Source organism: Callospermophilus lateralis, chromosome 2 (genome assembly GCF_048772815.1).
Source record: "Callospermophilus lateralis isolate mCalLat2 chromosome 2, mCalLat2.hap1, whole genome shotgun sequence".
NCBI lineage: Eukaryota > Metazoa > Chordata > Mammalia > Rodentia > Sciuridae > Callospermophilus > Callospermophilus lateralis.
The window spans coordinates 50,752,033-50,769,241 of record NC_135306.1 but is presented as its reverse complement, the minus strand read 5'-3'; the positions used below and the strand labels follow the sequence as shown (position 1 = coordinate 50,769,241).

At 39.1% G+C, this 17,209-nt stretch overlaps 1 protein-coding gene across 1 annotated transcript in view; it reads left to right on the top strand.

The window, feature by feature from the left end:
* Nucleotides 1–5,928: 5,928 nt before the first annotated feature.
* Nucleotides 5,929–17,209, top strand: part of Adamtsl1 (ADAMTS like 1) — a 344,581-nt gene continuing 333,300 nt past the window's right edge. Inside the window, exon 1 of the mRNA XM_077108065.1 lies at nt 5,929–5,998. Within this exon, the coding sequence (XP_076964180.1) occupies nt 5,936–5,998 (63 nt within the window). The 5' untranslated portion in view covers nt 5,929–5,935. The remainder of the gene's footprint in view (nt 5,999–17,209) is intronic.

The following is a 17,209-nucleotide window of genomic DNA, read 5'->3' as shown; positions in this document are numbered from 1 at the left end:
ACGAAGGCTCCAGGTTTAAGGGTGGTGAACAATTCTATTCTCCCAATTCAGTTTGGGGCTCTGCTATGAGTTTTATTTTGTTTGTTGGGAGGGGGCTTTAGGATCAGAATCTAAATTATGATAGTAATTTTCCCCAGAATTTATTAGGATTTTTAAGAACACAGAGAAGTTGAGACACAAGTACCATGAGCATTCATGTACCAACCACTTAGGGAGTGCTATTTTGGTCTCTTTGTATCAGGCTCTGAGCTAGACACTGTGCAAACTTCTTATTCCACTGCCCGGGAGTGCCGTAGTGTATTACTCTCATGACTCAAAAACTTTAAACAAACAAACAAACAAACAACAACCACAAAATAATCCTTGGGCTCAGAAAGTTTTAGCCATTTATTTCCTGAAAGCCCTCTTGGTAATAAGTTGTAACTACTAAAATTTGAACTGTCTGGCTGTAAAATCTGAGTTTTTCCCACTATACCAAAGCAGTCTTCAGAATTCTTTTCTGCTGTGGCCTGGAGTCACAGATTTTAACCAAGTACCTACAGGATGAGGAGCATGGAAAATAGCATTTGAGGCCATAGGAAGAAATGTAAATTGAAGACTCAGGTGCTTCAGGCAGTGACAGAGGAATCAGATCAAACTGTAAAATAGGAACTAATGAGTTCCTGCCATAAGTGATATCACTTGCTGGACACTACGAGGAAAGAGGGAGACAGTGGGGCAAACAACTTAAAATCATGCTCTTTGGCCACTAAGCGACCTACAGCAGTAAGTGAGGCAGGGTGAGCACTGGCAGTAGCCCCATGCTAGGCCTTCCCTCTGCTTCCGCTGTTCTCCACACTTGCTAAACCTTTCCTAGGTTTCTTTTCATTTCTAGAAGTCTCTGTACATCTCAGGTCTTTTTCAGTTTCTACTTCTTCCATCTGGGTCTCCTCCCTGAGTTCTCCAACCATCGGTGACCTTTCCCTACTCTGAACTCATGTGGCTCTTTGCTCCACAGACCCAGAGTAGCTTAATGGTTTGGGCACAGCTTGCCTGGGCTCATATTGTGATATTTCTTCTCTCTGTGTATGTGATCTTGGACAGATTGTCTAATTTTTTATGCCTCAGTGTTTCCCTCTCTTAAAGGGGATGTATCAATAAGAATTCTGTTGCAGAGAACAGAATCTACTCTTGCGAATATAAACAGAAAGCCATAAATTACAGGGTATTACATAACGCAGAGAATATTTGAATTGCCACAGGAAAAAAACTCGTAAAGTGAGCTTTCTGAAGAGTCCCATGGTGCTTGGCAGAAATAGACCACCATGGGGACTCCTGCCTCTTCTCCACTCAGAAAGTTACTTGCTGAATGCCAGGGTCAAAAAGAAGTGCAAGGGCTGCTACAGCCATACCCACCTTCTCCAATCCAAGTAATAAAATGCACATCTCATTCTTGCTTCTCAATGCCCACAAAGTATGGATATAGACAAACCACATTGCTCTACAGATTTTCACATGCAGAGAGCAAAGTGTGGACTCTGCATCATTTCCTCTTTCCAAACAGTGCTTCAGAGGAGCCAAATCTAAATCCCATCCAGTACCTTAGCTGCAAGGGAGTCTGGAAATGCAGTATTGGGGTTTCTGGCCTCTGCATGTCAGGGAGGCCCTGGTTGAGATGAATGTTGACTACTAATCCACCTTAAATAACACCTACATACAGATAATAGGTTTACCTACTCTATAGAATTGTTGAAGGTTTACATGAAGTGATAAATATAAAGTACTTACAACAGTGCCTGACACATGGAGACTCTCAATAAATAGAGCTATTTTTTGGCCAGCTCCTAAGATAGTGATCTAGGGAAAGCCAAGCAGCCTTTGATAGATTCCCAAAAGTCCCACCTGCTAGTATGTTACTTTAATGAAACTACTATCTAAGGAACACCTGTTCCCTGGTCAGAAAATTGAGGAAGAGTTACTGCACATATCACGTTTGATCATGTGCAAAAGACAGTTTGAGAATTATAATGAGTGCTCTGGTGGCTTTGCTGTTAAGAGACAAAGGGGAATGAAGGGAAGGAGGGGATGGGAATAGGAAAGAGCAGAATGAGTCAGACATAACTTTCCTATGTTCATATATGAATATACAATCAGTATAATTCCACATCGTGTACAACCACAAGAAGTTATCCGCCATGTATGTATAATATGTCAAAATATACTCTACTGTCACGTATATCTAAAAAGAAGAAAAAGAAAGGAAAAAAAAAAAGAGAGGATCCTGGTGAATTGGAATGTTAGAGTTGTGTTCAAATTCCAGTTCTGCCCCTAAGAACAGCAGTCTTCTTCCTGTGCTTTTTCTTATTCACTCTTCCATCATTTCTCTCCATTTGAATTTCAAAATTAGCCAGAGACAGCACAGAATTTCACCAGGTCCCCATGAAGAAAGCAAGGCTCACCTACTGCCATTGCCACCTCCCTATAGAGGTAGGCCCTCCCCAGCTCTCCAGAGCTCCTGAGCTCTTTCCAGGAGACTCTCTGTCCCCTTTACACCAGTTCCTATAACTGAAGGGCCAAAGAGGCTCAACCTCAAGGAAGAGACAGGTGGCTTTGGAGCAAAACTTGTAAGGCATTCTCCCCAGGGAGAGAAATTCCGAAAGTTGAGCTCACTCTTTCCTGCCATAAAGCACACTGAATGTTAACAGCTTGCTGCTGTCCAAGCTGGTGTTTTTTAAATTAAGTATTGTTAAATCCATACCATTTGGAATGATGCTTCAGACAGCCCTGACACTAGCTCTTGCTGCTGCTTTCATTTCACCTAATATATTGTGCGTGGAGCCGGGAACCAGGATTATGGCTGCGGCAGCTTCTGCTGCTGCTGTGGCTGCTGCTCCACAGACACTTACAGACGGCTTTAATTTAGATACCTGAAGAGGAAAAAAGGAACCGGGCCAACGCCCTGCTCACATGCCATAAGGGGCCTTTCCCAGGCGGCCGTTAGTATGGGTCTAGATTACCTAGGGTTTTATGTTATTTTTCCCTTGGCACTGAAAAATGTCTCAGAAATGACAAACTTGGGAGACAGAGACGCTGTAGGCTAAAATAAGCTACTTTCCATCATCAGGTAATATACACTCTCGGTAAAGCCTGGTAGGCTGCCTTCTACTCCTCTGCCTGTGCTGTTACCAACCCCTTCCAACACACCTCCCTTTGGCCAGACAGCCAACACCTGAATCTGCATGTATGTACAAATATATAGATGCATATATGTGAATATGGGATCAGAGTGGTCGGAGTCAGAAGACCCTGGTACAAAGTCCAGTTTTAGCCAGTGAGGCCTTAGGTAAGTCCCTTCGCTGAGCCTCAGTTTCACATATATAAAAAGGCACTGGCACATAACCAACTGCATCAACTAGTCAAAAATGTCAAACGAGATTGTACATGTAAAAATCATAAACCTTAACAATATCACATATACTTTGGAAAGTATCAAAATGAGCTCATCTTAAAAACATTCCCCATCACCCTTATCCAACTTGATTTGTTTCTCCTTTTTCTAGAGTTTTAAGTAAACTTAGAATTTTCCCGCACTGTGTGAACTCTGGACCTTTGAAATTGCTTTTGCAAGTTCCTCCAGATACTCCCAACAGAAAAGATGATGCGGTGAGCACAGAGACCAGAAGCATGGGACAGTGGGGTGGGCCTCCTCTAGGTGTTCAACCAATGACGGAGGCCTTGACTTTACAATATTATTTGAGGACTTCATTGAAGGGACCATCTTGCTATAAATTGGCATGCCCAGCAAAACTCAGAAGATGGTATTGATTTCCAAAGCAGAAGAATCTAGCGTACATGTGCCTACCAGTTATTTTCTGACCATGCCAATTTTTTTCCCCTCCACAAAAGATGCCTTATCATTAGCATGCTAATGCTACAATTCCTTCTCCTATATCTGACGCAAGTGAACAGATAACATAGTCTCAGACTAAAAGTTCATTTCAGTCAAAATTTTTTTTTTACTGTGATGAGGATTTCAGATAGCAATCCAGTATTTTCACATCTACTTGTAAATGCCCGTTGGCCTATGAGAATTAGCCAGTTTTAGAGAGATTACTAAAAATAATCTTTCTGAAAGGGAAAAGCCTATTTCAAAAATAGGACCTCTTTGTGTGTGTGTGTGTGTGTGTGTGTGTGTGAATCTGTACTATCATTTTCCTAGTTCAATATATTTGGTAGTGAGGAGAAAGGTGAATCCTTGATTGCCCTTGACTTTTGTGACAGGTTAACAGTGGGAGTTTTAAAGCTTCTCCCTTGTTAATTGATATACCATATGAAGTAAGTAGCTGAAGTTGAACAACCTGCTTTTCTCTACCTTTTTGCAAAGCAACACTGCAGGTATGTGTATTGGCAGACCTGCCTGTATTCACATGTCTGTGATGGCTAGATCAGGTTTTCCATATTTGTGTTTCAGACCTCTCATCAGTATTTTTTAATAATGAAAGGAAAGAACATTAAGTGCCTTCTACCTCCACCACATGTATTTCTGGTCTATCAGATCTGTAAAGAAAAGCCTCCTGGTAATACACGATGAAAATGTATGGCTGGGTTTGCTATTTCATTCTCTCAAAACTCAATAATTTCCCTAGCAGATAAGAGGAAGTATGTCCTTATTTGACACTTAACACTTTCCTAAAACTAATAATCTCCTCCAGTAGGGTTGAACCTTGCTTGTTGGGAGATTAAGTGGCCTCTGAAGATTGCTGAGCTTCTCTTTGCTGCCTTGTGTCTTTGACGCACATAAGTACTTCCTCCAGGGCTGGGCTGCACCTCCAAGGTCAACCTGTCCAGCCCTCTGGCCCTCCTGGACTAGTGGTCAACAAAGGTTTATCCTTTTCTGCAGTATAGCAGCTCCGAAAAAGGATGTGAGTCAGGTGAAGAGGAGACTGTAACTCTTGGTTAAAAGGTTTGGGGATTAATTGAGGATTGAATTCATCTTTTCTTTCCCTCCCCCTGGAAAGCAGATAGTTGAGAGTTGGCAAGGTGTCAAAACCAGGCAGTTTCTCAACCCCAAATTTCAGCCCCACTCAGTCTGGAGTCTTTGTTCAAGTCTTCTTTTAAACCAGGGATTCTCAATTTCTAATTGTGCCTTTAGAATCAGTAAACCTTGGATGTTTCAAATTGTCACTTTACAAAGAAGCAACTTGTCCCGTCTCCCCACCATCAAGTCCTTAATACACAAAATAACTTATGCCACTGTTAGGGTTAGTGAGGAATTTTCATGAGCTTCTACAGTATTCCTTTTTCTAGTCAAAGGGGAAAATAAAGAGGAACCTTACGAAGAGGAAGAAAGCAGTTGTCCAGAATACGTTTAAAGGGCACATTAAGTCAGTTTTTGACTAGGGTTCTCTCCCTTTATGGCATATGTTATATATTGACAGGGATTAAGTTTCTCTCCTGAATGGAACAATACACGGACACAGGGAGCTACTGTACTTTACAAAGCAGCAGACATCAGCACAGGCAAATGGCAAACAGAAACACATCTCACAGAGAACTGACCAGGTTAGGGAAAAGCCCAGTGCTTTGCTTCGTCTTGTGTACTTCTGCACCTCTGGCATTTCTCTTCTGGCTCTGCTGCTCGCTCTCCTTTCTTTTTCGTCCTTTTCCCCCTTTTTTACTCATACTGTTACACTTTCTCTGTCCCCCTGGCTTTGTTATTCAGCATGTCTGATTAGCAGGAGCCTGATTGGCTGGCTGCCTGCTCCGAGAGAGATTCCATTCAGCTTACCCCCCACCCATCCACCCACCCACCCCTCGGTCAGGAAATGTGAGCGGGGCTGATGGAAGCTGATAGGCAGGGCTGGAGTGTTAGCACCAGGACTGGATGTGACAGCAGGCAGAAGAGCACTTAGCAGCTTATTCAGTGTCCGATTCAGATTCCGGCAAGGATCCAAGCATGGAATGCTGCCGTCGGGCAACTCCTGGCATACCGCTCCTCCTTCTGGCTTTCCTGCTCCTGGTAAATGCCTTTTCATTTCAATATGTTGCTATAGCCATTTAGTCTGGGTGCTGTTGGGGTGGTGTGTGTGTGTGTGTGTGTGTGTGTGTGTGTGTGTTCATCTTAAAACTCCAGGTAAAATAATTTACATGATAGAAAAAGTACCCCAACTCCTTCCAAAACTTTAATTCCAACTTCCCAAGCTGAATAAAGTCTACAAAACTTACAGGAATTAGTTACAGGTATATCATAATATTGTTACTGAGACACAAACTTTGGGATATACTGCATAGAATCTGTGAGCTGAGGACTATATAAATGTTTGGAATTTGGATAATAGATGTCCTGAAATCAAACTCACTCACTGTGCTGTTCCTGGAATTTTTTGAAGGATAGGCTGTGAGGGGCTTCCCTCCAGTGCCTTCTACGGATTATTTTTCCTCTGTACACATGTACTAGGGAACCAGGTGAAAGAGGGAATGAGAGCCCTCTGTGCAGCCAACACAGATTAGAGCTCTTAATTACTGCACATTATTTATGGATAAAAGTTAATTCAAGTATCTATGAATTGAGGATTATAGCCTTTGATCTCAGATCTTCTTTTGAAGAAGAAAAAAATGATGACTTTCTGTATGGTTAATTTCTACAGTCAAGAGTGATAAGATGCTCTGTTCTCGAACATCAGCACATACTACATTTTTGACTCAAAGTAAATGTTCCGTTGTGACTCATACTTGGTTTTATGGGCAGAAAATGAACATTTACTGTCCAAAAACAATCTACACTCAAAATATTAATAGCAATGCACATTTTTTTAAACCAGAGTGTTCTGGGCAGGCAGTTTAGTAAACCTCATCTGAAGGTTTGATTCCAAAATTTGCACACACTGATTCCAAACAAACGTGATTGTAGCTCTCCTTGTCACATTTATGACATGCCAGAACTTCCTCAGATGGTAACAAGGCAAGAAGGGAACAAGGTAAAAATGCAACCAGAATATAGGTTGTATTGCTTCATTGATGGGGAAGGAATATTTTGTTCTGCTTTGATTCTGACAAATTTGATCTGCACTATAATTTTGAAGAAAGGAAGCAAGCCATTTGGTAAGATTGAAAAGGTCTAGGAAGATTCATCAGATAGACAGTGATTAAATATTTTATGCATTCCTGTATCTTAATAATTTGCATCACTGTAGCTAAAAATTATAATGCTGCCTTGTAAATCGGAATATATTTTCAGTTTTTTGTAGAAACTTAAAGGCAAGTGAAACTTTAAGCATGAGTAGACTATAAGTTTTAGCTGTGCTGAAGAATATAAAGAGCAGAATGTTTAGGTGTGCTTTATGTCTTGTAAAGCAAGCAATTTATAAAAGGTGTCTCATTTTTTCCATATGGGATGTGTTACTTATATACATCATTAGTTTGTCTCGTCTTTCCTTCTTTGTGATTTTTTTTAAAGTGTGTGTTATTTCCCCAGTAAATTGCATCATAAAGCAAATTAATAGTACACATTACTTTTTTTGATATTTTCATATGGAAGTATGATCTCATTATACTTGAGTAATACTAGCCTACACAGGAATAGATTGTTTTTCTACCCATTTGGTAAATGCATTATATTCCTCTTTGATATCTTAAATTCATATATGTATTTGAGCATATAATTAGACTTACTTGGAAAAAAGGAGTGTTTGCTTATTTCAGAAGGACTTAACACATGTTTGGATTACAATAATTGCATTATGAAGTTGAAATGAAATCAAACCCAGGTTTGTTTTATGCCTGTGTTTAAATGAATTGTGAATCTAAAAGTTATGCCAGGAAAAAAAAAAAAAAAAAAAACAAGAAGTAGCTGTTGAGTGCCTAGATACATCCCATGCAGAGCAAGAACAGCATTAATAAGAGCTGTCATGTGTTGTGTCTAAAGGTGGCAAACACTAGACCTGTTGTTTGAAAAACATTTCAGTAAACCCTCACAATAATCATGTAAAGAAAGTACTTTCGAACCCATCCTACAGATAAGGCAACCAGCTTATATTTGAACCCAAAGGTCAAAGAATGGGGAGAACATAAATTGTTTGCTTTGCACTATGGTCGTAAAAATGTCTGGCAATGATGGAAGCAATGATGAGGCTTGGTCTGCACTCTTTGTTGGAGACAGGCAGTCTTTTTGCATCATCTTGGCCGTTAAAGATATGTACAGTGTGGTGGATACTTGTTATACTTGCTCATTAACTGCCTCTGTTAGGTTTACAGCCAAAATTAATTATTGGCTTAAGAGAAAGTGAACTTTAGCCTGACCTGTAGTTGACTTAGAACTAGAAGTGTGACTTTGTCAGCTCAACCTTCAGACTTGATAAAGATACTGAATCAGAGGACCTGTTTTTCCTATGATTCTTTTACATAACAGAAGAGTTTGTCTACTCTTATATTAATTTAAGCAATTTCCAAGTGTCTTTTTAACTTATTTTGAAAACATCTCTCTGTATAATGGCAGGTCCAATTTTTACCACATCAAAATAGCCTTCATTTCATTGACAGTTAAATCATATGTCTCATGACTGGGTTCCTCAGCGTGTACACATGAATAGTATTGAGCCCTGGTTTTGTCAAAATCCTTTCCTCCCAGCACACTATTCCTTAGAGAATTAGGTCCCAATACCTTTCGTGTCTATTTTAGATCACCACCGTACTTTCATGCACAGTGTGCCCGCTGGAGACTTCTTTTTAACTCTGGACACAGTTGGACACTAGTATCAAACAATAGATTTCATTTTGATATTCAGGTCAAATTAAACCACATAATATAACTTTCCCAATCTTCTCCACCCTGTTCCCCCTTTTCATTCTCTCTCCTTTGTCTCAGTTGTTTAGCTCAAAAGAAATGTGGCAAAAACCATGACCGGCCATTGACATATGTGTCCATCTACACTTGAAGTCAAATCACTTCTTGTCAGAAAGGCATTTAATCAAATTTGCATTTGCTTTTTGTTTCTTTTCAGTGGTTTTTAAAGCTCTTTTGCCTGCTATTGTGAGAGTTGCAAGAGTAACACTAGGAATTATAATAAAGTACATGTGTTTTTCTGTTGAATTTCTTTTTCTTCTCTGTACTAATTTATACATGGAAACTAGTCAAACACAATAGCCCGTTCCCTTCAATTCCTCTGGCACTGTCTTCCACTATTATCTAAGTGAATCTATCTTGGATGGCGAGAAGCTCCATTAGCTTGTGGAATGAATGTTAAATCCCTTATTTACAGCAGATTGTGGCCTGTTCCAACAATGAGAGAGTGTGTGTGCGCGCACGCCTGTGTGCACAAGCACCTCTCTATAACTGTTCGCTCTATTTCTTATTCTCCACCTATGCTGTCTTTAAATCAAACTTAAAGAATTTCTTGTCCATCTGTGGAACACAGCAGCATTTATTTAAAAGTGATTTTCTTGATGTTTTCATGAAGTTTCTTGTCATTTTTCGTCATTGTTATTTTCTTGGGCTACTGTTTTTAGTTTCAGTCTGCTCAGGACCACTTCCTGGCTCCCTGACTATTTTCATGTGAACCAGTTCTGTCCCTTCATATAAGATGAGGGAAGAATGTCCAATAGTGGTCACTAGTGAACCACAGAAGAGGCCTGTTACACTGGGGAAGTTTTCCTTGTATGATTCTATGGACAGTGAAGACTTTTAAGAGAGAGAATGAATAAAGGAATGTATGTGTTTGTGCTATTATAAGATTCTTAGTCCATGTTCATGCCCGAAGTGGAATTAGGGAAGAAGGGATGCCCTTACACACCCTGGGGTAGGCTCTTGCTCTAATTAGGAGTGACACAAAGTTCATTCTTACAGCTTAATATCAAAATTAAAGTCAGAGTTTGTGGAATTTTTTTTTTTTATCAGTGAAGTGTACAAGCTACTCATTTGTAAAACTCCATTTATTTTAGCCTGTTTTTGCATAAGAATTATATCAGATGAGACATGGCCTGGTATTTGGGTCTTCTTCTTTTTTGTGACTTTATCAAAATATAATTTCAAACTCTTACAGGAAAATATAGTGTCTTGTGAATTTCTGCATTTCCTGTGGCACCTGGTAGAGTGCCTTTATATTCAGGTAGCAGAAACACTTGTGAACATTTTGAAGAAAGGAGAGGTCTTATAGGGAGAGCACATGGTGCCCTCACTCTTCACATTTTTCCATGTTTTCAGACTTCATTTGTTTAGACCACTTTCCTCAGTCAAATGACAGTTCTGCTTTTAATTTGTGTGTCTTTCAAGTTCCAGGAACATCACTTTCTCAGGTTCAATTATCTAAGTTTCATCCTTCCCTTCCTCTACTGTTTCTGTGGTCTCATGAGTAGGGTGACCTAGGAGTGACCTCTTCTAGCATGGGGACTCAAGTCTTTTCTTGAGTGAGAGCATTGCTTGAATCCTCATGAATAACCTACTGGTTAAGTGTGCTGAGATAATCACAGGAAAATGTTTCTAAATCGAGTTTTACAGTCTTGCCGTTGTTACTAATTTTCTTCTTCTAGAGGGCTGGCTTCAAACTGTGTTTTCACCAGAATGAGACAAATTCATGTCATTTTCTGTCTACATCATAAAAATCATACCATGTGGTTGAATTCTGGCTTGATTGGCAGTACTGGCTCATGAGCGGCTTAGGACTGGCATACCAAAGGTGATGTAAGTCCTAAAGGATCCTAATTGAATAGGCCAGCACAGCTGTGTGGGAGCCTGCCTGCTAACTGGGGTGAGCTGTTGCTATCAACCCCTTCTTTCCATGAGCTCAAATATAAATGACTAAATCTCCCCCAATTCCCGAACTTCAAGATTAAAACCTACATAGAATAAAGCCTAACTGTTCTGCTTTGCTGGGGCACCCAGCATGGGAGGCAGTTAGTAAAAAGTTTTCTGACCATGAAGAAGATAACCCTGATAGATATACTCTTAGCCTGCAGCCAACTGTGGCCTCTGGCTTTTCACTTGTTTGATTTCCAAGAAGCTCAGAATTTATAAATCAACTCTTTTCCTCTATTCATTGATTTTCTCTAATTTGGTCACAGAAATATATCTCTTCTCAATAACTAATTGTAACATTTCTTAGAAGAAATACCCTAATTTCTGGGTTTGAATAGTCTCATACAAAATTCCAGCAAGGTATAGTTACATGGATAATCAGCCCTTAGTAATCATGTGACAGAAGGCGTCAATAACTAATTGTAATGACTACAATATTTTAAGTGGTGTTTTAAGTAGTTTTTGTGCTACCTTGCATTTATCTCTGTCGTTTTATTTCTCTTCCTTCACTTACATTTCTAGCCTCACTATAAAGCTGTGGACAACAGCAGAAAGAATAACATGTTCCTCCTGTTTCTATAAGAATGTCTGATCATTAGATCTCAATAAATGTTGTTGAATGAATGAATAAATGGATAACTAAGAATGACTCAGCAAGAAAACAAGGATAAAGCACAAGTAGGAAGGGAATGAAGACATTTATTTCCAATATGAAGCTTTTCACTATTTCTAGTTTTGATAAGACCAAGTCAAAAGCACCAATAAATTCAAAAGAGCAGACACATCTTGTGTTTCTCTTTCTCTCTCTTAAACATATATAGCCACATAGTGAACACTCCCTTTTACTGTTGTCAATTAGAAGGAATCAATATGCATGTTTCGTATATTTTTTATCCATTAAGTTCTCAAGTGTTTTTCCTTTCATAAAACTTGTCCTCAAGAAGAACATGATATTTACATTACCTACAGTTTTATAAAACTTGAAAGTATTTATAAACTCTCATTTTAGCAGAGACAGTGTTATGGACTCATCAAAACTCTTTTCTTTTTATTACTGGGCATGAAGATAAATTATATTTCTTAACCTTTGCTGTGACTGGATGGTGTTATGTGATCCCAGTTCTGGCCAATGGAATATAGTTAGGCATGACATATGCATAGAACTCCTCTGCCTGACCTCTCCTCATGATCCTCCAAGCATCAAGTACTCTCTTTTTACCTGCCTGCCAGATGCAGAGATTCCAGAATAGACTTTCAAAACTAAGGAATGGCAGAGACACCAAGGGCAAGGCCCAGGGCCCTGTATGGCTACATGGAGCTCAGCCCCTCACCATTGCTTCTCACAGAATTCACTATGAATGTTAACCATAAGTGGAAAATAAACCTTTGCTGTATGAAAACATGAAATCTGTGAAAATGTGTTATACTCAAAACTTAAACATGGGCTTCCAATTTACATGCTATGAATGCTAGTACTTAAAAGAACTAATACCACTTTCCATTCATTATATGGAAACAGAGAAATAGGAAGATGCCACATCATCCTAATGGTAGCCAAATCTTTGCACTTTGCAATTTACTGTGCACTCGGTGTGTGCAAAGTATTTGAATGTCTATTGGCACTGCAGGAAAAATGGGAAAATGGGTCCATTTTTCAAACAGAATTCCCAGGTGAGTAGAGGAGAAGTAAGTAATGAGGAAAAACAAAAACAAAAAAGAAGCAGGGCTATAGTAAACCAGTTGGAGTCTCCTGGAACAGAGCAGGACCAAATAACCAAACTAAGGACACAGAACCACACAGACACAAGGAGAAGACAAAGGCAGGTGAAAAAGACACTGAGAAGCAGAAACTAAGGTGTTCTACTAACGCTGCTCCAAAGACAGAACATCAGAAAAAAACAAGGAATGAACAAGTGACAGAGAGAAAATCAGACAGGCAAAGAAATGGTTTCCACAGCAGCAGAGAAAGTAAAACACGTTTTTTCAATATAACCGGTCTCAGACTATCTTTGACATATTTTTCTTGGCGGTGTCTCTATTTATCAGCTCTTCGTCACGATAATAAAATACCTGAAGCAGCTAACTTAATAAGAGGTTTATTTAGCTCACAGTTTTGGAGGCTGGACGTCTAAATGACATAGCCCAGGCTTTGTGGTGAGGGCCACTCCTTGGGTGCATTACCTCAGTGTATGGAGAGTAATAGTGAGAGGGTGCAGGAAGCAAGAAAAACTGTCTTGAACTAGGAGTGATCTGGCATCCCACAACCCTTCTGAGGGCACACCCCCAGTGGCCTAAGCCCCTCCTACTAGGCCCCATCTTTTAAAGGCCCACCTAGGGTCCAGGCCTCCAATCACAATGCACCCTTAGGGGACATTCAAATCACACCTAGACCATAGCAGTGTCCAAGTGTCATGAAAAAGCTCTGGTTTTAGAATGTAACCATTTGGGGGCTGGGGCTATAGCTCAGTGGCAGAGTGCTTGCTTAGCCTGAGTGAGGCATTGGGTTCGATCCTCAGCACCACATAAAAATAAGTAAATAAAATCAAGGCATGCTGTCCAACTACAACTAGAAAAAGAAAGAAAGAAAGAAAAAAGAATGTAAATGTAATCATGTGGGCTGTAGCACTGATCCCAGCTCCATGCTCTTGGCCCATTACACAACTCCCTACTGCTTCTGTCTGCTCATTCATATAGGGTTTCCATTCCATCCAATTCCCACCGGGATGGGACAAGTAAAGGCACCATTAAATGTGCAAGTATTTTATAAAATCAAAAGTACAGTAACACTTCAAGTGATTAGTTTTGTTTTGTTTTGTTTGCAGTGCTAGGGATTCTAGGGATTGAACCCATGGCCTTGTACATGTGAGAAGCACTCTATCAACTGAGCTAAATCCCCAGCCCTGAAGTGATTAGTTTTATTCATGTGAAAATCATTTGTCCATCACCAGCAATCTACACAATACAAAGCAAAGCTCCACGGGAGACAGATGAAGGCTCCATGGAAGATTAAGACACAGTACTTATAAGGAGAAGCTAGGTAGTTCTTTAGACACGGCTGTAGGCAGCAGTTCTGGACTAGACATTATTATTTTCAATTGTCCCATAAACTGTTTTATCCTATAAACAAACCTACTCTACCTACTGAGATGCTATTTGTTTAATGCTATTCCTATTTGTGAATATAAAATATGGCTTCCCACAGATTATGAATGTTATTTCCATGGATATTATCAGTTACTATTTGACTTCAAACATTACTTTTACAATTTCTATAGTTGAGAATACCAAATTGTATAACAAAACGCACTGGGATGGTCTCTTAGTTAAGATTAACTCTATAGAGAAAAGCTTTTCTTTAAAGCAGATTCTTATCATTGTGAGAATCATTATGTGTGACTATTATCTAGGGAGTTTTCAACTGCCCACTATTATAGAGACATCATGACTTCAATCTTACATTTTTACATTGTGTTAACTTTTCAATATCCAAAATCCATGCAAAAAAATTTTATTTCTGTAAGTGCAATTATTATAGTTGGTTGCACCTCCCATCTCATCAGAGTTTTACTTAAAGTTCTTGTAAAGTATTTTAATTACAATAAAACCAAAATGACCTTGTGCATCAAAAGGAAGATAGTTGAGAGAAAGGGAATAGCGGAAAAGTCCCATGTATGAGACATATGCCATTTATAATGTAGATTTATTCCACTTCTGAGGCAAGAAATTGCAGGACTCTAATAGTTTCACCACCTGTGAATTATTTGGGTGCACCTCATGAGCGGGTTCTTTCTTCTATTTGTTTAAAGAAATAAGTGGTATGTTCGCCAATTCTACACTACATTAATTTTCACAGAGTTTCCATTTTCATCTTCATTGCTTTTTCAGATTTTTTTCCAAAGCTTCTGCCATTCTCCAGCTAAAGCTTTGGGTATTTTCCCCTTCAATTTTTGTCCGGGGACTTTCTCTAAGTCAATTCAGTCTATTGGCACCAATGTTGAGACAAAGGAGTGTGATAACCTAAGACATCCTGACATAAATTCCAAGAGCACTAAAGAAATGAGACAGGAAATTGTGAGCAATCTATAATAAATTCAAACTGTCCAATAAAATAAATATTCTTCACTTTGTTCTCATAGTAAAGTATGGCCGGGTGTCCGATTTCTCAACCTACTTGCCGACTATAATTTCAAGTCACCATTTGAAGTCTGCACACATATTGTTCATATATTGTACTTCATCAATAGAACCAGAAATGAAAAAAGGGTTATAGAAACAATAAGAACTCCTACTGCTCAGGTGCTGAAGTGAGATTTGGAAGGAAAGTTTTCAGATATTGCCTGTTCTTTCATTACAGCTGTTTATAGCCATTGGTCATTGAGATCTAATAAAGTTTTCTGATATGCCACACACTTTTTCTTTTCATCTAGGGCTTGTAGCTGCTCTGAGATAACAAACATGCTTTGAATTTACTGTCACAGAATTAGCTTAACAGCATTTAGGTTGCCAGGCCATACATCCAGGGCATTTTTGAATTAAAAGGAATCTAGTCAATTGACTAGGGTCTCTTGGAAAGCAGAAGTTGGGTGTTCTTTTGTCTTGGAAATCTTTGTATTCCTGGAAGCAAGCAGAAATTCAAGGTGCTTAATGTAAGTTTATTGTTTGAATAAATGAACTAATTGCTTCTTCTAGCCCTTTCATTTTGCAGATAATTGAATTTAAAATATAAATGTTTGCAAAAGATTTGGGTCAGATTTGCCAGGAACACCTACCAGGATCCTGATCATGGAATTGGGATCTTTTTCTTTTCAGTTCTTTCTCTTTTTCTATACTTCATGGCCTCTAAGGACCTGGAAACAAGAGCATCAAGCAGGCCTTCGTTGAGAGGGACTGGAATGTTGCAATACCACATGCAGAAGGAGCAAATGAAGCTTCTGGAAAACAATCCTGAGTTAACAATCAAGGATCATTGTTGGTTTATGAGCATCAAGGGGACCTGACAAGAAGAGGGGACTAAGATCTGTGGAGTTTCTCTCTCTCTCCTTGACCTGATCATAGCAATAGGGTATAACTTCTCTTGCATCCCCATCAATGAAAAGTGTGAATACTTTGGCAATATATATGTACAATAAATTCATAAGAAAGCTTGCATATTGTAGGTCTGAGAGAAGTGTCAGCTCCCTTCTTGTCCCTCAGTGCTAAGCAGCATGTTCCTTGAGGGCCTGTGGAATACCAGGCACTGCACTGGATACTGGGTATACCATGTCAAACAAAACAGACATAGTTCCAAAGACGGCTCGTCCTACATATAATATCACAAGAATTTAGGACGGGGTGGGGAAGACAGGAATTAATTGGCCAGCACTTTCCGTTGGTTTTATATTGCTGTCATGATATTATTTTCTTTAAACTGTATATTTAACTATTGCTGATGTAAGGGGGTCTCTGCCTAAAGAAATAGACACATTAATTCATTATTTATAGTGATTCAAGAAAGAATGTGTTAGAAAAACTCTGACTGTAAAGATTTATATTTAAGGTCATTTTTTTTTTTTTTTTTTTAGCTATGCTTTCCCGCCCCCCCCCCCCGAAATCCTCTTTTTCAGTAATTCTGAAACCTACACTTAATGAGTGTGTTGCTCTGTGTCTGTGTTTATTTGACACATAAACACCTGTCTTTTCAATCTTGGAGCTATGCTTAAGCAGGGAAACTTTTAAACCAGCCCCTCATTCAAGGGAACAAAAGGCCAATGGGCCGCATGCAGAATGCTAATGATAATGGGTTGAGGTTTGTTACCTTCAACTTGGTGGAGACCTCTCATAATACCACTGCTTTGGCTACAGGCTCCAAGATCTTAAGAAAGGTATCCAATAGTTTATGTCCATGTTACAGTTGTAAGTAATTTAAAGAAGCTAATCTCAGTCTTGCTTTTTATAGATCATTAAAATTTCAAAAACACCCAAGGAATGATTTTCAGGTGGGCAGAAAGTAAAGAAAAACAGGTACAAAATTTCAAAATTTTGTTTTCTGTTACCTTTGGCCATGAATAAAATTTAAAGAGTATTTTTCTATCATTTATAGTTTGGCAAGTGAAATAAAAATAGTTAATACTGAAGAGAGTGCGTGCTTAAACATAAGAAGCACTTTCCATAAATTATCTAATTCTCATAATCCTATGGAGTAGTTACAATTACTTCTCCATCTTACAGATGAGAAAACGGAGGCAAGAAGGGTTACATAGTGTGTCTAAAGTCCCTCAGCTAGCAGCAGCAAGGTGCAGATTTAAACATGCACAGAGTTCACTCTTGTCCCAACTCCACCACTGTTTCACTCATGCAAGAAATTTAAAGGTCATTTGAAAAGCCAAAAATTCCAGGAGCATAATTCTAGAAGAATTGTACATCAATTGTATGAAAAACTCACCAGTGTCGTTAGTTTTCTCT